Source organism: Crinia signifera, chromosome 5, assembly GCF_055691185.1.
Source record: "Crinia signifera chromosome 5, ASM5569118v1, whole genome shotgun sequence".
In the NCBI taxonomy this organism is placed as follows: Eukaryota; Metazoa; Chordata; class Amphibia; order Anura; family Myobatrachidae; genus Crinia; species Crinia signifera.
The window spans coordinates 283,279,568-283,301,953 of NC_139221.1; the positions used below are offsets into that span (position 1 = coordinate 283,279,568).

A 22,386-nucleotide genomic window follows, 5' to 3' on the forward strand; every position below is an offset into this window, starting at 1 on the left:
GGCTCAATCCGTGTGGCATTATGTGAATTTTGACACAATCCATTTGGCATTATGTGAATTTTGGCTCAACCCGTGTGTTATTATTTTAAATTTGGCTCAATCCATGTGGCATTATGTGAATTTTGACACAATCCATGTGGCATTATTTGAATTTTGGCTCATTCCATTTGGCATCATGTGTAAGGGGCAAGTATAATGGGGTCTAGTATTTTGTTGCATAATGTGTAGAAGTTGTATATGGTTTTGACACGCCCCCTGTTGAGTGGCCACACACCCTTTTCCTTACATCCTTCACTTTTGTCGCCATGGTGGGCCTGCGTACTTTAAATGCCAGGGCCTATTTTTAATTCCATTCCCACCCTCTCCTGCCGCTCTCTTAGCATGTACACTGGCACCACTAACACCGCCCCTCCCCCACCCAAACCCTTTTTTATCATGGTGCCCCCCCTGTCATTTTATCCTGGATCCGCCCCTGTAGGTGCGAATATATGTACTTACAGCAGTGTCCACGTTTAGCTATCCCTTTGACCCAACATACTGTACAATAGGACCTGATTGAGATGGATACTTTTGTAACAGCTGCTGTGTCTTTGTACACAGCAACTGTGCAACTGTGCAAAATTATGCAAATGTGACAGGACTTGGGGGACAGCTTGTGTAAAAAAGGCACCTCCTTCCAGCTTCTGTGATTCGCTGCTGTCTGAAGACAATGGATCACCATGGACGTCTGTGAAACCCTCATGTTACTTAGGATGACCGGTTAAATCTCAGTGAGGTTACAGAGCACGACACAGCCTATGGCCTTGTCATGCCCACAAAACGGGATCAATGCTTCTCCATTTTCTGGGACACTTCCTTGTTGCCACCCCAAATGGCAGTTGCATGTCAATCATGCTGCCACTTGTTGGGCACTGAGAACCACGTCACAGGGCATTATCTGCACATCCGCAGTGCGGCTCCTGAGCATGCACAGAACTAAAGACATTGGAGATATATGTAAACATCGGGTTGACGTACATCTCCTAACAAGGCCCATAGCTTACACAGAGCGTCTTTGACTGACATGCTAGTGAGAGAAAAATCATGTCGCCATAAGACATCATGGGCCAGATGCACTAAGTTTCAAAAGTGATAAAATGGAGAGTGATAAACAACCAACCATTCAGCTCCTGCCTGACATTTTTCAAACACATGGCAGGTAGGAGCTGATTGGCTGGCTGTTTATCACTCTCCATTTTATCACTTTTGAAGCTTAGTGCATCTGGCCCCATAACTGGTGAAAAGGTGCCATAAGCTAGTCCTGTATAGACTACTGCTGTAGCTTGTGACATCTTATTATAAGTTGTGACACCTTATCAATATATGTTTTGGATCACACAAAGCCGCGCAAACATCAGAAGGAGAAATACACGAGAGCACATCTGTAGTTCCTTCTCATCATTCTCTGGGCATAAGCCATTTTAACCAATGGAAATCAGTAAAGACAAATTATCCAGAATAAGCGTTTACATAGTCTATACTTACCACTAGGGCATCTCCGATAGTATATCCTTGGTCTCCCAAAATCAGGATTGTTCCATACCAAAATCCTAGCCCATAAGAGCCGTAAGCAATTAGGTACACAAAGCCGAGGGCAAGCTGAGACGCAATGGCTTTCTTGATGCCAAGTTTTTTGGCCTCTCCCAAGTTATTTGTATATCTATAACAAGGTTGAAAATTAACCATAAATAATGTATAATGTACAGTATCATCTGCTTTGGATCACAGAAATAGAGAGATACCTTTTTATTTCCTTCTCTTGTCCTCCGAATGCCACCACTGTTCGTATTGAGGAGAGAACTTCTTCAGCCACAGCTCCAGCTTTTGCATAAGCCGAGAGCTCCTTGCTTGTCAGAGACACCATCATCTAGATCCGGAGTAGAACACCATAAGAACAATTGAAAGGAACTTATTATTTGATATTTGGTACTTGTGTATTATAGCGGCGCCCCCCGATGTACATTGTACGATGAACGTATCGTATCGCATGCCATGTACCCCATGGCATGCGATGCGACGCGATTTAGACCCCCTATACGATTAACAATGTTAAATGCACTCCCACGCCACTCCCCCACTATAAATGTGAACCCGAAGCGTGGCGAGCGCAGCGAGCCCGCGAGGGGCGGCGGTACGCGTCCTACGACCTTTTCATACCCCCACTATCCACGTCGGCGTGGAGTTGAGAAAAGATTAGTGTGGCGAGCGCAGCGAGGGGACGCGGATACCTTCACAGGTAAACGCGTCCCTTCGCGGGCTTCACAGGTATCCGCGTGCGCTCGCCACGCTTCGGGCTCGGTGGCTCGCCACACTAATTTATTCTCAACTCCACGCCGACGTGGATATTGGGGGTATGAAAAGGTTGTAGGAGGCGTACCGCCGCCCCTCGCGGGCTCGCTGCGCTCGCCACGCTTCGGGTTCACGTTAATAGTGGGGGGGGCGTGGGGGTGCATTTAACATTGTATGCACCCATTAGGGTGCTTAACATAGTATAAGCACCCATTAGGGTGCTTATACAATGTTTAATCGCATCGCATCGTATGGCATTGTATGCCATGTACAATGGCATACAATTTCAAAATTGTATGCCATCGTACACTAACCAACGACATCGCGTCGCATCGCATACCATCGCATGCGTTATGGTATACGATGCAATGGGCGCCGCCAAAATACACAAGTACCTGATATTTCAACTGGAATGATCCCCAGACACCAGTAGGTCGGCTGTTATAGCTAGGCTAGAGGTAATCTTTGCCTTAGCAGAACTTACTGTGTGTTCACTAGTAGAAAGTCACCCCCAGGTCTTGCACCGATTGACCCACAGCAACCAATGAAACGTGAGAGAGGTCAGGTACATCAGGTAAAATTCAATTGGTAAAAGTGATACAAAATAAGGATGTTATAAAATCTTGTCCAAAATATGTACTAAGGTCAAGGCAAGTGGCAAAGACCGATCTCTAGCAGCAACAGAATATAAAATTCAAGAAAATATAAGGAAAAGTAATGAATAATTGATGAAATAGTCTGATGGTGACTAAAGCTAACCCTCTACACTGCAACTAAACCCTCATCTTCGAGCAGCATATTTATAGTACAATCAGGATGCCAGTAGTTGGTATTCCTGCGCCGGCATTGTGAACCATGTCAGGATCTTGGAGCTTGCTTTGTGACCAGGGTCAGTATTCCGGTGCTGGCATTCCGACTGCCATCATCCCAACCACCGATTATCTAACTGGATTTTTCAGGTAGTCTCTGGAAGAATCAGTAGGTCTCCCTCAATTCCAAGGGCAGCATAGTCAGATAATGCAGGAAATTTGGGGGCAAAAAATGAAGTGGGCAGGGATAAAATTATGTGATTAATTTAGCCCCGTCCCATGTTAGAGGACCGGCGATCGTTTTGCAAGATGTACCATTATGGGGGCAGGGCCTAGTGATGCTGACATCCATCCCCTCCCCCAAAGTTCTCCTTTCTTGGTTTCTCCCAGAGGTGAGTTTTAAATGTCGGCATGTATGAAATGACTGTATAGTTAGGAAAACCGTTTGTGTAACATAATACTGTAGGTTAAACAATATATCAGGCAAGATATTGGTTTTACAAAACCAGAGTAATCCTATTAACACCGAGACTGGTATGTGCGTCTGTCCCAGTTCCCACAGCCTCTGACTCAATATTATAAGCACAGTACAGTCTGTGCACGCCCACGTAATGTCACAGGAGGAAGTTTACACTGTAACGTACCAGTTTGCATTGTGTTCTAGTTATTGCCTGATAATTAGGGTGTTGGTACATAGTATAGAAGATGCAAATTGGAAATGAGCTGTCTTTTGATTTGATGCTATTACAATACAGGCACTGACAGGCACTATAGCAACAGTCACATTGGCCTGATGCACTTTGTCCTGGCGTTGTTTCCTATGCACTTTAGGTTCAATTAAGGCGGGTTGCTTTTTTGAAAGGGACAGCAGCTAAGTATCACTGAGTGCATTGAGCGCAGGTATTATCAGGGAGTTGGAGCCTCATATTTACACCAGGGAAAGTCTATTTCTAAAGAGATGAGCATCATTTAAAGCTGCTGATTTAGTAAAGCTTATAAAACAGTGGAGGCGTTGCCTATAGCAACAAATTTTATATGATGCAGTACACTTGTAGGTGTATTCAGCGCTGTCTGCTCTGTCACAGCTTTGAGGGTCAGTTTTTACCCTGCATACACCGAGGGGGAATTGGCGTATGCGGCCGCTAAAACAGCGAGATTTGCGGCCAAATGCAGCGGGCTCCCTGCATTAGCTGCGAGCCTCGCTGTTTGCCGTCCTGGGACAGCGAGGATTCCCTCGGAATGTAGAATAGGGTAAGCGGCCGGCGCGGGGGTTAAACAGCGAGGATCGATTGTTTTCCCTGATCCCCGTTGTTTAACCCACTCGCCGGCCGCATTAAATATGGGCAGATGAATATTCGGAATCTGACCAATAATAAATATACCCCTTCAATGTTGGAAACAATGTTCCAGACAGAATGTGTTTCAAGCCCAAAGAATGACAGGACTCTATACATAGAATTAGATTGTTCAGTAAACAACATTTTATTTACAAGAACATCATTTTGACTATTCCATAAAGATCTCCTTCTCTCAGGTTTAATAAATCCCATTAAGACTGCCCCATAGTAGTAGATCTATGTCACATTGTGCTGGGTAGGCCTCTTGTTCTCCCCACCACAATAAACCCAGAGTGATTCAGTTCCTGGGCGCACTGTGGGCCTGATTCAGGATGGCTAAGCTGCGAACTTCACAGCTTTGCAGCTTGCGCACGAGATACCGCCCACTGCCCGTCCAACTGCATGCCCCCCAGCCCCTTGCTGGCACCGATTCCCCTTGGTAACATGCAAGGGGATGTGTAACTAGAACACATCCCCTCACATGCCTCCACTAGCAGGACAAAACATTCAATTGTTGCTGACCACCGAATGATTTCTCCTGCCTTTGCAAATAGAAATGAGTGAAAACTGACTTGATGAAGATGGGGTGGGCGACTTGTGTCCTGTGACGTCAGCCACCCACCCCTGCATGGCATAGTCCAGCTCGCATACCCATGAGAATGCCCAGCGTTTTCATAGGGACGCCCATAAAACCCATAAGGTGTTCCCATGGTCCACTTCCGCCGCCACATCCATTCGCACCAGCCCTCTCTTCCCTTAACGAACAGCCTGGTGAGGTAAACAGGAAGCCGTTCGTTGTTGGGGCCTGCACATGCGCAAATACTCACTTGCACATGTGCAGACCCCAAAACATCAGAGCGGGGCTAAAAATTCACCCCGTTCCAAGTGAATAAGAATCAGACCATGTGTGTCATCTGTCATGGTGTCCTACCAAATACGAATACAAAAATACAGAACAGTATACGATATGAATAGAAATTCTACAGGTCATTAAAAAAATCTCCATTCTGCACCCCCTAAGCACCAGGAGACACTGGGCGGTATTCAATGAGGGGATGAGCAGCCAGCGAGGGGGTTTTGTATGGCGAGGATGGCCTTTTTTTAGCAACGAATAGTCATCCTCGCCGTCCAGCTCCCTGACCGGCCACTTGCCCTATTCCTATTCTACGTTCTGGGGAAATCCTCGCTGTCAGAGGGCGGCGAGGATTCCCCAGAACAGCGAGGCTCGCCGAAAATGCGGTGTGGCATACTGCTGTGTGGCATATTGTGAACTTGTGTTGAAGTGGATGAGGGGGGGGGGGGGGGGGCAATTTATATTCTTGCACCTGGGCCATCTACTCACTGACCTTATCAATCCCCTAAAAGGAATATAAAATTCACCTGTGAAAATTATGAAATAGTAAAGTTATTCTAAAACAAAGCAGCACACCTTATAAACATGAAAAAAATTTTACTAGTTTATTGTTAGAGATAGATTTGCTTTGTTGTTGACTATTATTATTATAGTATTTATTATAAAGGATTGTGCATATTTTAATGCGTTTAGTTAATTAAAAAGCATTGCATTGCATTAATATCAACTGTGAAACATTATGGTTACCTTAGAACAAAATGCTGATGATATGGCCATTAGCGGACTTGTAGTCATGTACACTAGAGCCAACTGCCACCCCTTTGCCAAGCCAATAACCAGTCCTGCTATAAATGTCGCAAAATTTTGCAAAAGATGACCAACTTTGTCTCCGATTCCATCGTTAATTTTATTGATGTCTCTAGGAAAGGAACATAAACTTACTTTAAAAAAAGGTAAAACAAAGATCTAACAACTTTAACTCTTTGGGGGATATTCAATCGTCCACCGCTATTCCCGACGGGGGAAATAGCAGTGGGGCCCTATTCAATGCTGTCTTCCCTGACAGCATTGAACAGGGATGCTTGTGCAGTCAGGCACATTCTGACGAGAACGGCCGGGAGCTTGACAAGCTCGCGGCCAAAGCTCGACAATTTCCAGTCGCTTCTCATGACCACGCCCCCTTCTCGGCACTCGGCAGGTGGGACATTGAATCCCTCCTGCCAAATCTGTGTCGAGCCGGCCGAGAATGGGACAGGGTCACGGCTGTCGGACCAGCCCCACAGACGTGACCCTGCATTAAATATCACCCTTTGAGTGAGAGATGTGCAAAATATCTGCTAAATATGCCAGCATTGCTCGCATTTGTTATATAAATGCAAATAAAAAAAAAGTTGTGTAAAAAAAAAAAAAAGGTATTTCCTATATAAAAAGGTAAACATTACAGGTCGTTACAATGAATAAAATTGTTTGCGTGGCAATTTTCACACCTATTTTGACAAATTCACTTGGAACCCAAAGGGTAAAAGGAAAGTTATCTTACTCCGTGAGGCGACTGTTGAGTTCTCCAGATTTTGTGACATCAAACCAGCTAATATCTTTAGATAATACTGAGTGAAAGAATGTTCTCCTCATTCTTCGAGTCTGTCTGGCTGCAGCTAGTACCCAAAATGAAACTTGTGCATAGCCACAAATTAAGACGGCTGCTCCGATGCCCACATAGTACAAGGAAAATCTGTGGAGAGAAAAGACCATGAGCCCCATACACACGAGACGATCATGGAGGTGGCCGATATCAGTAACGATATTGGCCTTGGTCGTGGGTGGCCTAATTGAATGAACACACCAAATGATATTGGAAAACAATATAATTCAATGACCTCACCAGGACCAACTGAATATGGCTATATTGCAAAAATCGATCCGAACAGTAGACGGGAGTGGTTGTTAACGACACGCTAGACAATATTTTTAAAGATATCCCTCAGAAGGTCCTTACTGAGCGATATCTTTTACAATATCCTCTAGTAGTTTATATGGGATTATAGACATTAAACGTGTTATTCTTCAGTTGCAAAACGGACTCAAGCCTTTCATTCATCCTTTCTGCTCCAACATCTTTGCCTTTGCAAACAATAATAAGTGGGACAAAGTAGACTCATATAGTGAAGATGAGGGTTAAGTTCACTTGCGCTAATGAATTATCATAGAAAGGGGGAGAGCGGCTTCTAATTGTTTATAAGATTTATGCAAAGGATTTTTAGAGCGCTGGTTTTTGAGGGGTGATAAGGGAAAAAGGGAGAAGGAAATACAGTACAGACTGTTTGAAAAATAGTAGAGTCAAAATTAAAGGTAAGAAATAAATAAAAATAATAAAAATTAATATAAAAAGAAAAATAATAAAATTTAAATAAAATTAAATAAAATGAGTAAATTTAAATAAATAAACAATTAGGCAAAAAAAATGTTTAAGCTCTTTTACAGTGTATTTGCAGCTTTCACAAATACACTGTATAAGTGCTTAATCATTTTTTTTGCCTACTTGATTATTTATTTTAATTTACTCCTTTTATTTTATTTCATTTCAATTTTATTATTTTTACTTTTAATTAAATTTTTACCTTTATTTTGACTCCACTATTTTTCCAATAGTCTGTACTGCATATTCTTCTCCCTTTTTGACCCCTCAAAAACCAGCGCTTTAAAAATCCTTTGCATAAGACTCAAATAGTGGTTAATACTAACGTATTAAAATATACTGTAGATATAAACAGCATTGACGGTCAACATACACAATGCCTATATTATGACCATGTTTACATTTACGATATTTTATACACATGTCAACATTCTGGTGTCAACATTCTGACTTTGGGAATGGATGAAGCCTTGGATAAAGATAAAGTAGAGAGATAAGTGCCTACCAATGAACTTCTAATTGCCAGTTTTCACACAAAAATGGTAAAATCACAGTTAGGAGCGAATTGGTTGGTACTTTTGGGCAGATTTATTAAGCTTGGTGAAGTTTTAGGCTTGGACCACAAATAGCGGCCAAGTAGTTCCTGTTTAGCAAGACCCACTTGGCCGCAACTGCAGCAGCTACTGGGTCCTACAGCGGGGCGGCCAGATTTCAGGTTTTCGGGAAGAACCCAAACACTACATGTATGTGTTCACACAGTGTGACACTGTGTAACACTAGAATGGGACTCGCTTGGCCGCTATGTGTGGCCCAGCACTTAAAGTGGTCGTGATAACGCAGCAGCCAGTCAGCCCCATAACTATCATTTAACAAACTCGGTCTGTAACTTGACAGTTAGGAACTGATGGCCTGTGCGTTATCACCAGCCACTTTATTACTTTACCAGGCTTAATAAATATGCCCCTTTATTTCTCTCCCCCTTGATAACCATAGTGAATATGGGAAGAGAATAAGTAGACTGTAACTTACAATGCCATCTGTTCTTCTATTGGTTTGAAATTTGCACACTCAGCTGTTAACAGAAAAAATATATTTATTACAGATTATAACTGCATTTATTTTTTTGTTGTTTTCAGCTCTCATCACTCATTACATTGTGTGATCTACAGATTAGCAGCAATGTCCGCGGAGCTGTTTCTTATTTGTAATTGCTGGGTATACACATACACAGGAAAAATTCCTGCCAGACCGAAAGGCATTTTATCTGACAGCCTCGGACATGCAGATACCAGGCATAGTAGCAATTACAGATCGACCATCCCTCTTCCTTGCAGGAGCTGGCGCGCTCGCGTGTCCTTACAACAGAGCTCCCCTCGGGTCCCCGCCGCCGCACCGTCGGTCCACAACGCGGTCGCCCACCTTCCTGCACCATCTCCCTAAAGCGGAGACGGGCAGGGTTCCCGTCTCCCGCCGTCAGGAAACTGGGTCGCACGTCCCAGTCAGATGTAGTCCCGGCTCGCCAGTGGGGGCGGTCTGGCGAGCCCCAGCACCGAATGAGCGGCGCTACATCTGTATGCCCTTAAGGTGTGTACAAACGCTTTGATTTGCTTTAGATTCGATGTTCCATTTGATTTTTCATTTGGCACCAGACCTTTCCATTCAATTTGGCATTAGATCTGTACTTTTGCATTCGATTCAATAACGATTTCACAGTGTAAATATTCGATTTACTAGATTGTATTCAATATTGTCTTGTCTGCACAGTCTATTTTTCTATAAAATTTAGACAAAACTGGAAAGCGCATCGCATTGAATGCAGATCACTTCTAGAACCAAAATCGAATTGAAAACATGAAAAAATTTGAAGCGTAGGTACACTTCATAGGAGACATGAAGTGGAGAGAGATCAAGGGCTCTATTCATGAAACAGTAAAACAAAGTGGAGAAGTGCGCCAGTAGAGAATCAGCTTTGATGTAACATTTATCATCAAGTGCATTCTATAAAATTATACATTTCAGCTGATTGGTTGTCAGTGCCACAGCAAACTTCTTCACTGGTTCACTCTCCACTCTTTCCACAGTTTACTGAACAAACCCAAAAATTCCAAACAATCAGTTCCTACCTACCATGTTACAGGTTGTGTTTGAAAGATGACAGCTAGGAGTTGGTTGGTTGATACTTTATCTCTCTCCACGGCTAAGTACATAGAACCCTTAGTTTGCGATACACCAAACTCCACCCATGGCGGTTTTCTAGAATCCGATTGACATTACTGAGTACCCAGTGGGAGGTGGTTTCACAATGCCAATGTTTATGTACTTTTGCAAGTGGGCTATTCTGGGCGGCCACAAGCAGCCTCCAGAAGACTTGACTATTCTTCCAAGTATCCCAGAAGAGTAGGACAATAGGGTGTTCCGGAAGAGTAGGCAATAATTATTTAAGTATGCAGGTAAGTATTAAATAAGGTATACAGGGTGACATTCACTGTAGGGAAGAACCCCTGAAATCAAGAGATTCATCACCAACCTTGTATGGGTTGGGATCATTGGGTCTACAGCATGATGGTCGACAGTCATTAGGTTGACACCATTAGGTTGACATGGTAAAAGGTCGACATGGGTGTATGTCGACATGAGAAAAGGTCAACATGGTTCTAGGTCGAAAGGTTCTTATTTCGATAATGTCTATGTCGACAGTCGAAAGGTCGACATGGGGTTTTTTCACAGTTTTTTTACCTGAATGTCAACACAGTCGACATGGACACAGTTTCAAGTTCACTGCATCCCATCACATTGCTCGCTGCGCTCGCTATGCGTCGGGCACACTATTTTATTCTCCCACCACGCCCTAGTGGATGGTAGGGCATGAAATTCCGCCTGTCGGCACATGTCAGCTCAAAGAACAGTGCAAAACCCCATGTCGACCTTTTGACTGTCGACATAGACGGTTGAACTAATGACCTTTGGACCTAGAATCATGTCGACCCTTTCCTATGTTGACCTAGACCCATGTCAACCTAATGGTGTCGACCTAATGACTGTCGACCATCATGCTGTAGACCAAATGACCGCATCACCCTTGTATAGTACCACAATATTAACAATCCACCTTGTATAAAAAATAGCTACAAATCTGAAATGCTGAGTCTGGTCCAGCATGAGACACTATGTTGCTGGGCTATGTTTCCGTCATATATATCTGGCCACCAATGACACGTCTCACTGCTTGGTCCAATAAAACAATTTTATCTGCCTGGGCTCCTGGATTTTATAGTTGTATTTCATATTTAACATTATGGGCAGATCAGTAGTGTTGAGAGGGAAGGACAGAGTGGGTACTAATTTCCTGGGCCCAGACTTGTTATGGGTCCTGCAGTGCAGGTTGTAAAACGGCACAAAGTAGGTTTTATTAGGGTGTATTTCGTGTTTTGGGTCTGTATCTCCGGCCATGTTTTGGAACTGGATCTGTTCCAAAACACCACCCTTACCGTGTTTTGGATCTGGATTTTATAAAGGGTCTGGACCTCTCGAGATTCAACGGCGGGAACTGGCGTGATCCTGAGGCTAGCGCTCCGAGTCTGGCCGGGAATACCCGAACAGGCTTGGAGAGCGAGTTTGGATTGGGGGTGTCCAGGGGTGTCTGGATTCACTGAATCCAAACTTGCCCACCCCTAGTTTTATATCTTTTTGAGTGGACATAGCAATGCCCCGACGATTTGAGGACAAGGCTTGACTTGGCTATATGTTGAATGTGTCAGATTCACCACTCAAAATTGATAGCTGTTTACAAGATCATCCTCTCTCAGAAAGGGTCTACCATAAAGGAACAAAGGACTGATATAAAGAAACCATAGGTGCTGTTCAGACATACAGTATGTACAACTGTGAACTAGGGGGTTATCCAGAAATATGTGCGAATTTGCACAGCAGCCAATTATGGTACAACTGTGCAAGCACAAGGCCAAATAGCAACAAAATCCATTTTTTGGAGAAATGTTAGGCATTAACAAGCTGGGTCAGAAAATACACAGCCCAAGCGGTTTCAGGGAGGGTATGTTATGTCAGCTCCGGCCTCGATCAGCCTGTATGTGTTGCAGAGTTGTGGAAGGGTCAAGGTTACACACAGACTGCACAAATCATTTGATGGTGAGACAGGTGTGTATGGATTTGCAGCTAGCCACCGATTGGAGAGGTTTTCACAACCCATTCACAGACTCGCATGGCGCAGGTTCTCACTCTGGCAGGGTGGTGACTATCTAATCGCAAGGCTCTGCAAAAGGCTCTGCAAAAATCGCAGAGCAACGATTAGATCCCCTAAATTATGTATGTCTCTCTAGCAGGGATGTGGAATATCTCAAAATGAACACTTTCATCAAGAGTACTGTCATCAATAAACACTCAATGATGCAGCGAGTGACAAAATATTTGTTTCCCAGATGTGCAATGAGTAGTCATAACCCTGCATTTACAGATATACCAGTATTTAATGTTCCAACAGTTTATTTTTGACTATTAATAAGAACACTGGAATCCTTACTTGTATTATGTAGTGAGGAGTTGTGACACAGGATGCTGTCTGTCATTTCACCAAACACAATGTGCATTAAGGGAAGGCAGATACCATTTATGAGTGCACCAAGGGAGCCAATAATCATGTAGAAAACATCCAGCCCATCTGCATAGCGAAACTAAAGTAAATCAGATTCCAAGGGAAGAAAATCCAAGTTTAGTACAGGTTTGTACAGTTTATGTAATAAACATATGTAGGTATGTCTTACTGAGTGCTAATATACTTCTGTCAATATTCAGTAAGGCCGTAACTAGGGTGGGCCGGCACACCGCTCATAAGCCCTGTGGACGGAGAACTGGCTGCACCAGTAACCACCTAGCACCTCTGTCGCCAGATGCAGCACTGAAATAAATGTGTCAACGAAGACCAAAGAAGAAGGAAAAGGTTTTTGGGGCACACTTTAAAGAATCAAGATAAATGGATGAATAATGAGTTAATTAAAACATCTGCCCGACTTCCGGCCCCATCCCTAAACTTCCGGTCCCAAGCACCAAACTTCTGGTCGCGGGTCCCTTCCATCTGCGGGCGGAGTCCTGCATCAGTCAGGGCACAAATGTGTGGTGTAATTTGAATGGGTGGTACTATTCTGTGACCATGCCCATTTCCTGCAAGACCATGCCCCCTTTTTTGGATGGCCTCAGCTCTGTCTGCCACAGGGCACTAAAATGTCTTCTTACGGTACGACTCTGGGCCTTATTCTGGTCTGTGCGGCCGGAGCCGAATATGCGGCCAGGACCGTGCGTCCTAAACCCCGCCTTCCGTACGGATCGCTCACTCCGTCCGAATGCGGTAAGCCGCTGACCGCACGGAGCAGGAGTGGATTTCTCATGTATACACCTCCTCCATCTCTGGGAACCTCCCCCATCATTCGATGGTCGCATCCCATCGAATGCAGGACCGAGCGGTCAGGCAGCTCCCGCGAGCTCAGACCACTCGGGCATTTCTCCGTGCAAAAGCAGGGATCTGGGCGGGCAGCTGACATCCGGCAATGTCATATGTCCGCCCCCTACACGTGCGTCACGGCCGCATTACCATACGTACGCCCAGCGTTTTCATGGGAACGCCAATGAAACGCGGGGGGTATGCATATGTTAATGAGGCCAAACAATCCTTCACGCCCCTCTCCTCCCCCTGTTCGTAGTGTAAACAATTCATGAGGAATTTGGACGTATGTCCCTTTCGCACATGCGCAGATATGCCTCTGCACATGCGCAGACACAAAACATCGGCGGAACGAACGCACGCGGACATATCCGCACCAACCAGAATAAGGGCCCCTGTTATTTAGTATTCTACATTATCTGCCACATTCCTGTCTGTATCTTTCACCTCTTCTATAGTTATGTTGTAATATGCACACTGTGATAACCTAATGTCTCTTGTATGCCTGCTTAATTGACCTCCATTATCTCATAATTTATATCATGGGTCTTCAAACTGCGGCCCTCCAGGGTGTTGTGAAACTACATGTCCCAGCATGCATTGCCACATTTTTTACTATAAGAGCATGCCAAAACTGTCAGTGCATGCTGGGACATGTAGTTCCACAACATCTGGAGGGCCACAGCTTGAAGACCCATGGTTCATATTCATCTCATTGTTTTGAACCACATTTTGAACCCCTTTCTTGGAGAGACACACATGTTACCCCATAAACACAGATCAGGGCCATGGCTGGGGTAGGGGCCCTATTTTAGGACCTAATTTATGTAGGAGTAGAGCCCCCCCCCCCCCCCTTCAAGGAGTCTGTGAAGGCTGCTCCCACACGTGACCTGTGCAACTGCTATTGCCATGGATTTGAAAGAACAAGACCATTTTGCTATGTGATGAATGCATAAGTTGATCTTTTACTGTGACTATTTTTTTTATAAGACAGTAAGATTTGTTCATCTTGACTTTGCTAGCAGTGCTATAAATACATATAAATGTTTTTTTTTTTTAGCTGTGAAAAGGTTTCCATTAAGCGATCAATATTTTGAACTAAAGAGGATCGATTTTGAGGCTTTGCAAAGGAAAACAAAATGATAGGTTACTGTTGAGAAGATCCAGCATTATCAAGTCTTAATAGAAAATTCACTTGCACAATTTGCAGAATGGTCAATCAAACACATGGCCAATCTCCAACTACTCAAACTCTGGTGGAGTCTTTATGGTATCTGGTTCATAGGTCAACAGTGTGTAGGTCGACCTACTGATTTAAAATGCATGCCGACCTTTGTCAATGCCAATCTTATGCAGATCAACATTTTTCCCAGTGTCGATCTTTTGCATGTTGACCTTTTGGTGTCGATCTCTTGACTGTTGACCTAGACGCTGTTGAAATTTCCATCCACACCTGTCTTTATATAGAGAGCTTACCAGCAGCCATAGCAATTTCACTGAACAAATCAACTAAATTAGTTTAACACATTTTCTTGCCATTTGCTAAAAGAGAGTGGAAAATGCAGAACGATTTAGTGGTCCAGACACCAATAACGGAGTAAAAGAGTGACAACACCCCTTTATCCACTTAACTGGCTATTATTAAAGAAAAAAAAAAGCTCAGAAATGGTACTTTTTAAAATTGAATTAGGTTGAGAACATCTCTTTAGAACATATACAATAGAGAGAGCTACATTTCTTCAGCAAATTCTAATCTTTGCATCCTAGGAGTGAGAGAAGCCGCTTGGCTGCCCAATCAGCAGTGATCGGCTGTACGGCAGGAACTGGACTATGGAGCAAGGAAGCAGAGGGGCCTGGGAGATCCTCGGGTATAGTTTGTATGATATTAAGCGCCTTTCCAATGGGCATTTCTGCTTGGTCACATCAGATGAGACCATGTCAGGGAACACCCAGCCTTATGAGGTTGACTCTGATGCAACCACACTAGGCAAGTGGTTAATAACAGGGAACATACAGCATACACCATACAAGGATTACAGTATGCAAAGTGCTGTACAATAGGTGGAGAAGTATACATTTCTGTATGCGCCTCTTTGTACTCCAAAATCAGTGCTTCAGTACAAATATAACATAAATAATGGGTCCAATTTGAAACAAAACACACTGCGTACATGACATGATGCTTCTTCCCGGGTGTGTTTCACTGGAATGTACAGTATGCATCCCATTATAGATTACCAGTGATGCACCTTTACAATCTACCATATACTTGGATATGCTGCATGTTATAGTATCTGAAAAATAAAACAGCAATTTACTTACTATGCTGATTGGACTAACAGCCTTTGCCTTTTCTTTCTCCCCCGTCTTTTCATGTTCTTCTCTGTGAGCAAGAACAGACACCCAGTAAGCACAGGAGAATGTGTGACAGTAGTGATAGGTTTATCAGTGGGATGAGCACAGACGAGAAGTCGTATCTGCTAACGAGATCAAACAAACCTGCAGCCATTGGAGAGGGAAGAGGTGCACATTCTATGTAGTACTGTCACTGTGTAGGGAGATACACCATTTAATGGAGGTAAGCTTTGGCATAACGTATGGAGGCCAGCGGGGAGCACTTGCCCTTGGGCACCATTCTTGCCAGTGGGTGCAATCCAGTAGCCACAAGTACTGCAGCTGCCCACAAATTGATAGATCCGGATTAAGATAATTAGTGGTGGCCACCAGTGACATACAATCCGAACCACCTTCTCTCAGAGGGTCCACGGATTGTCCTGCAGGTCTGTGACAGTGCTCGTCACACAGATATGCTGGACAGCAGGCCATCTATCAATCATTAACACTTATCCATCACTATTAACTCAAAATCATTAAATGTTAATCTCTAAACCTCCATCAACCGTTAACCCTCTTTTAGTCATAATCTGTTGTCCTTAATTAACCCCGTCATTATTTTCCAGTAGCCCCTTCTCCATCATTCATTGACCCCTGACCCTATAGTGCTAATCCCCTTTCATTCTAATTATTCTAATTTTTTTTAAATAATTATCCTCTTCAGTCTTCCTTGACACCTCTCATAATGGCAACAAAGTACAGGGGTTAATTTACTAAGATGGCAGTACTACTTGAAGATGGGATGTTGCCCATAGCAACCAATTAGGTTTTATCTATTATCTTCTAGATGGTGCTAAATAAATAAGAAGTAGAATCTAATTGGTTGCTATGGGCAATATCCCATCTTCAATAGAACTCCCATCTTAGTAAATGTACCCCACTAAACTGGTCATACATCTACAGATTGGTTGTCAGATTGGGCTGGTTGGAACAACAACCTGATAATATATGATTGACAGTTTGGCAGTTTGGCAGTTTTCCAGCATTTCAAAGCAAATGGTCAACTGTCATTTGCTCTCATCCAGTACCAGGTTTTTGTTCCAACCAGCCAGATGGGACAATAAATCTGTAGATGTATGGGCAGCTTATAAGTCTTGGGGCCAGATGTACTAAACTTTAAAAGTGCTAAAATGGTTAGTGATAAACCACCAACCAATCAGCTCTTACCTGCCATGTCACAGACTGTGTTTGAAAAAAAGGGATTTTTGTAAGAACTTACCGTTCAAATCTTTTTCTCTGATATGGTCCTGGTGACACAGCTCAACACTGGGATGTAGGAGGGTCCGAAGGAGCCAGGCACCTATCCTAAAGCTTTAGAGGGTAGGCTCCTCCCCTACTGCATCCCTGGACTCTTCAGTTCAATCTTTCAAAGCCACTGCAATACATTAACTCAGTACAAACGCCTGCACATATTATATGCACATTTTATAACATAAACTGTTAACTTTTAACCATTTTAACATGAACATCATGAAACTTCTGGCATACTTACTGAGCGTAAGGGAGGGATCGCTGTGTCACCAGGACCATATCAGAGAAAGGGATTTGAACGGTAAGTTCTTACAAAAATCCCTTTTGGGAGGGTACGCTCAGGTCTGCAGCTCTCAGCACTGCTCGCCCGAATGATGCGTCCTCCGACGCGAACTCATGGAATCTATAGAATTTGGCAAATGTGTGAACAGAAGACCAAGTGGCAGCTCTGCAAACCTGCTCAGCTGTGGCCCCATGTCGAACCGCCCAAGAGGTGGCAACTGACCTAGTGGTATGCGCATTAATTCTGGCCGGTACAGGCCTACCCACTTTGGTGTATGCAAAAGCTATCACAGATCGCAACCACCTAGCAATAGTCTGCTTAGAAGCAGGCCAACCAATTTTGTGTACGTCATACAGTACCAATAATGTGTCAGTCTTTCTGACACTCTTCACTCTGTCCACATATATGCGTAAGGCACGCACAACATCCAAAGTCTTCAACTTGTCCCTTTTCTTGGAACCCTCTGGGGTTTGAAACACAGGTAGAACTATCTCCTGATTTAAATGGAAGGCAGAGACTACCTTCGGTAAAAATTGAGGCACTGTTCTCAGAACAGCCCTGTCATCATGAAAAATTAAGAAGGGAGATTTGCATGACAAGGCTCCCAACTCTGACACTCTTTTAGCAGATGCTACTGCTAACAAAAACACTAGCTTCCACGTGAGAAACTTAAGGTCAGCCGACCTTAAAGGTTCAAAAGGTGCCTTCTGAAGGCAATCCAAAACCAGTGACAGATCCCAAGGCGCTACTGGTTGCTTGTAAGGGGGTTTCAGTCTGGATACCCCTTGTAAAAAAGTTTGAATCTCCGGCAAAATGGCTACTCTTTTTTGGAAATAGATGGATAAGGCCGAAATCTGCACCTTCAATGATTGAAGGCTTAGGCCCGATGAAAACCCATCTTGTAAGAATTCCAACATTCTTGATAACTTGAAGTGAGATGTGTGAGCTTTTCGCCTCTCACACCATCTAATGTAAGTCTTCCAGACTCTATAATAATTTGCTGACGAAACAGCTTTCCTGGCTTTTATCATAGTCTGCACTACTGCGTCAGAAAACCCTTTCCTTTTCAAAATGGCGGCTTCAATAGCCAGGCCGTCAAAATCAATCGATCGGAATCCAGGTGATTAAATGGGCCTTGTCTTAGCAGATCTGGTCTCAGAGGTAGACGCCATGAGTCCACAGACAACCTCTGAAGCCTCGAGTACCAGGACCTCCTTGGCCAATCCGGGGCCACAAGGATCACCGCAACCTTCTGGTCCTGTATCCTCTTCAAAAGTCTCGCTAACATTGGAACTGGAGGGAATGCATAAAGAAGATCTCCCTGCCACTGAGTAGTCATGGCATCCACTGCCTCTGCTAGCCGATCTCTCATTCTGGCATAAAACCTGGGCACCTGATGGTTGAACCTGGATGCCATCAGGTCCACATCCGGAGTTCCCCACATCAAAGTGATCTGGTGAAACACCTGAGGGTGTAAGCTCCATTCTCCTTCCTTGAGCTCCTCCCTGCTCAGGAAGTCTGCTTCTATATTCTCCACTCCTGGAATGAATATAGCCGATACAGCAGGAACATTCTGTTCCGCCCATAGGAAGATTCTGGACACCTCCCACATGGCCAATCTGCTGCGTGTACCTCCTTGGTGATTCAGATACGCCACAGCTGTGGCATTGTCGGTCTGAATCCTCAAAGGGAGGTTCCGTAACCTGTCTCCCGCCAAGGAAATCACTTTCCAGACCGCTCTCAGCTCCAAGATGTTGATTGGTAACACTGATCCTCTGCCGTCCACAGGCCCTGCAGCCTGAGATCCAGGACTACTGCCCCCCAGCCCCTGAGACTGGCGTCGGTAGTTACTACCAACCAGTCCCAGGTCTGTAATGACCGACCCCACTGAAGGGAATCTACTTCTGTCCACCATTTCAAGGAGTCTCGAGTGTCCGAAGACAGCACTATCATCTCCGCCTTCATGGTCAGAGTGTTTCCTGACCAGGCTGACAAAATGTTCCATTGGAACACCCGAGAGTGGAACCTGGCAAATTGAAGCGTCTCGAATGACGTCACCATTTTCCCCAGGAGCTTGAGGCACCTCCATACTGACAAGCTCTGAGCTCTGAGAATCTCCTGTACTAGAGTGACCAGATCCCTGGCCTTTACCTCCGGGAGAAAAACCCGATGGAGATGGGTATCCAGTATGACTCCCAAGAATTGAAGCCTCTGTGATGGTACCAACTGAGATTTTTGTAAATTTAAAATCCAGCCGTGAGCCTGCAAAAAACTGATGGCCTCTGCCAAGTGACTTTGAAGCATGGCTGCTGACCCTGCTTTGAACAGGAGATCGTCCAAATAAGGTATTACTGTGATTCCTCTGAGCCTCAGCACCGCCGCCATCACTGACATTATCTTTGTGAATACCCTCGGCGCGGTCGCTAGCCCAAAGGGTAACGCCCGGAATTGTAAATGCAGGTCTCCTATAGCAAACCTCAACAGGGTCTGGTGTTCCGGGTGAATGGGAACGTGCAGATATGCGTCCTGGACATCCATGGACGCCAAAAATTCTCCCTGGTCCAGACTCAGGAGTACTGACCTTAAAGACTCCATTTTGAAATGGTCTACCCATAGATGGACATTTAAGGATTTCAAGTTTAGTATTAGTCTGAAAGACCCGTCTGGTTTGGGCACCAGGAACAGCGTGGAGTAAAAGCCTTTCTTCCACTCTGCCCTGGGAACCGGAATAACCACCCCTTTTTCCAAAAGGGACTGAGCCGCTCTCATAAGAGCTGTGCGAAGGAGCGCCTGTTTTGGCACGGGTGTGGGGATGAACCTCTTCGGAGGCAACCCTCTGAAAGGGATTTTGTAACCCTGGGTAATAATCTCTAAGACCCAGGAATCCTGGTCTAGAGAAGCCCATGCGTCCCTGAAATGTGTGAGACGCCCCCCCACCTTTATCACTGTCGGGCCTATCCCCTGACAGTCATGCGGAGGGTTTGTCCTCTCCTTTGGAGGCAGGCTTCTTATGGAAGGAGCCAAACTTGGACCTTTGAGTTTTGCCCCTAGAGGCCTGAAACTTTCCCCTGAAAGACTGTCCTCGAAAGGACGCACCACCTCTAGGGGAGGGCCGAAAGGATGGCCTAAAAGCAGCGAATCTGGATGTCTGCTTTGCTGAGGGGGCCGGTAGAAATGTACTCTTGCCGCCCGTGGCTTGCTTTATAATTTCCTCTAGCTCAGAACCAAAAAGCAACTTTCCCTTGAAAGCTAACATTTCTAGGGCCTTCTTGGACTCATTGTCCGCTTCCCAGGCCTTAAGCCAGAGCACTCTCCTGGCATTAATAGAGACTGTGGACACTCTGGTCGCCATTTTAAGAGCTTCCTCCTCTGCTTCCACCGCATATTCTGCAGCAGCCTTAATCTTCTCTGCTATAAGCAAAGCACCAGGGTCAGCTTGCAGCATGGTGCATAATTCACCAGACCACTCTATCATGGCCTTAGAGACCCAGGCTGAAGCAATAAGGGGGCGTAGGGTAAACCCCACCCCTTCAAAAATAGCCTTGAGGTTTCCCTCCAGCTTTTTATCCACAGAATCTTTAAAAGCAGCACCGCCCTGTACAGGCAATACCGTAGCTTTGGATAAACGTGCCACTGAAGCATCCACAACAGGCACCTTTTCCCAGAGTTCAGCATGAGACTCTGGCATGGGGTACAGACTAAGGAATCTCTTAGGCATCTGTAGCCTCTTATCCGGGGTTTTCCAAGCCCCTTCTAATAATTCCTGCAACCCCTCATCTGAAGGAAAAGTAACAGCCTCCTTCCGCTGTCGCTTGAAAACACCTTTAACAGGAGTCTTATCCTCCACAGACAGTTTTAAAGCCTGTTTCACAGCTACAATAAGATCCTCTATACCAGCAGCAGAGGTCTCTTCAAAATCATCACCCTCCCAGGGGGTGTCAGTATACGCTCCCTCCTCCTCATCTACCACAGTAGGCATAGCATAAGACCTTTTAGGGGTCCCTGCCACATCATCCATTTTGTCCAGTATTTCACTGAACCTGTTGATCCCCTTTGCAGTATCCTGCATCACCTGAATAAGCGCAGGATCTGCCTGGGTAAGAGGCAAGGAGCCAGAAGACTGCTGAGATGATGGCATAGGTCTCTGTGATTCTACCAACACATCACTCTGCCTGTCTAGAAGCTGCACCAACAGGGCCGGCGCCACCACTAGGCAGCATTAGGCATTTGCCTAGGGCGCCGGCCACTGGAGGGCGGTAATGAGCAGCATAGAAAATAGCATCAGCAGCAGCAAAGCTAAGAGGCCAGCCGAGGAGAGCAGGAATAAAGAAGCTGGGAGCACTGGTGAGTGGGACGAACTCCCCCGGGAGACCGTCCCCTGTGCTGGTCATAGTCACCGTCCGTCCCTGTCCCCACATCTCCCACAACCAACTCCCCCCCCCCCCTTAAGCGCAGTGGCAGCCGCTGCATGACCCCCCTTGGAGCCCACCCCCTGTACTGGTCATAGTCACCGTCTCTGTCCCCCCCCCCCCCCGCCGCATCTCCCGCCACCGGGATTTGCCGGTAGCGCTCAGCCAGGGTCTTGACAGAGAGCAGCAGCTGGTAGCGGCTCCTGCAGTCAGACTGTGCCTCAGAGGGAATGGGGAAGAAGCCGCTGGCCGCCGCTTCAGAGGAGGGAGCCGGGTGAGGAGGGGGTGCGGTAGTCACTTTCCGTCACTGTCCATCTGTCTCCCCCGCATTTCCTGCCACCAACTCCTCTCCCCCCCCGTTAAGCGCAGCGACAGCGGCCACATGACACCCCCCCTGGAGCGTGTGAGTGTCGGGGCGCCCCAGACCCCCCCGCCTGGGGCGCTCCGGTGATTGGCACCGGCCCTGTGCACCAAAGCGTTTACTGACCTGCCTAGGGCACTGGCCCACTCAGGTTCACTCTGCTCAGCCCTATGGGGTTCACTGCCCATGGGTCTCACATCAGCGCAAGTAATACATAAGCCCCCCATGGCCATCTGCTCAGGAACAAACTTTTGTGTGCAAACATTGCACGCGCTCAGTGCACTAAGGGCTCCCTCCCCCAAAACCACAGCCTGATGCTCAGACATGATGTAAGCGATAAATGTATAACTATCAGTATACACAGTGCAAACAATGTACAAGCGTTTATACAGAGGCAATGCACCCAGTCACTTAGCTGTCTGTTGGTTTCAACTGCGGGGGAGCGATGCCCAGGAAATCCAAGTCACTCTGCCAGGATCAATTAGCCAGCTCA

At 45.5% G+C, this 22,386-nt stretch overlaps 1 protein-coding gene across 5 annotated transcripts in view; it reads right to left on the bottom strand.

Moving 5' to 3' along the window:
• The window catches only part of LOC146081137 (ATP-binding cassette sub-family B member 5-like), an 89,602-nt gene that overhangs the window by 41,101 nt on the left and 26,115 nt on the right, over window positions 1-22,386 (bottom strand). For 4 of the 5 annotated variants that reach the window (XM_083189129.1, XM_083189131.1, XM_083189130.1 and 1 more), the window contains exons 3-9: window positions 15,518-15,578; window positions 12,281-12,431; window positions 8,773-8,815; window positions 6,868-7,059; window positions 6,075-6,246; window positions 1,782-1,906; window positions 1,525-1,699 (exon numbers count right to left, since the gene is read on the bottom strand). In XM_083189129.1, the coding sequence (XP_083045255.1) occupies window positions 1,525-1,699; window positions 1,782-1,906; window positions 6,075-6,246; window positions 6,868-7,059; window positions 8,773-8,815; window positions 12,281-12,431; window positions 15,518-15,578 (919 nt within the window). Of the gene's footprint in view, window positions 1-1,524; window positions 1,700-1,781; window positions 1,907-6,074; window positions 6,247-6,867; window positions 7,060-8,772; window positions 8,816-12,280; window positions 12,432-15,517; window positions 15,579-15,694; window positions 15,971-22,386 lie in introns of those variants that run through there. The other variant, XM_083189132.1, reaches the window with a different exon arrangement.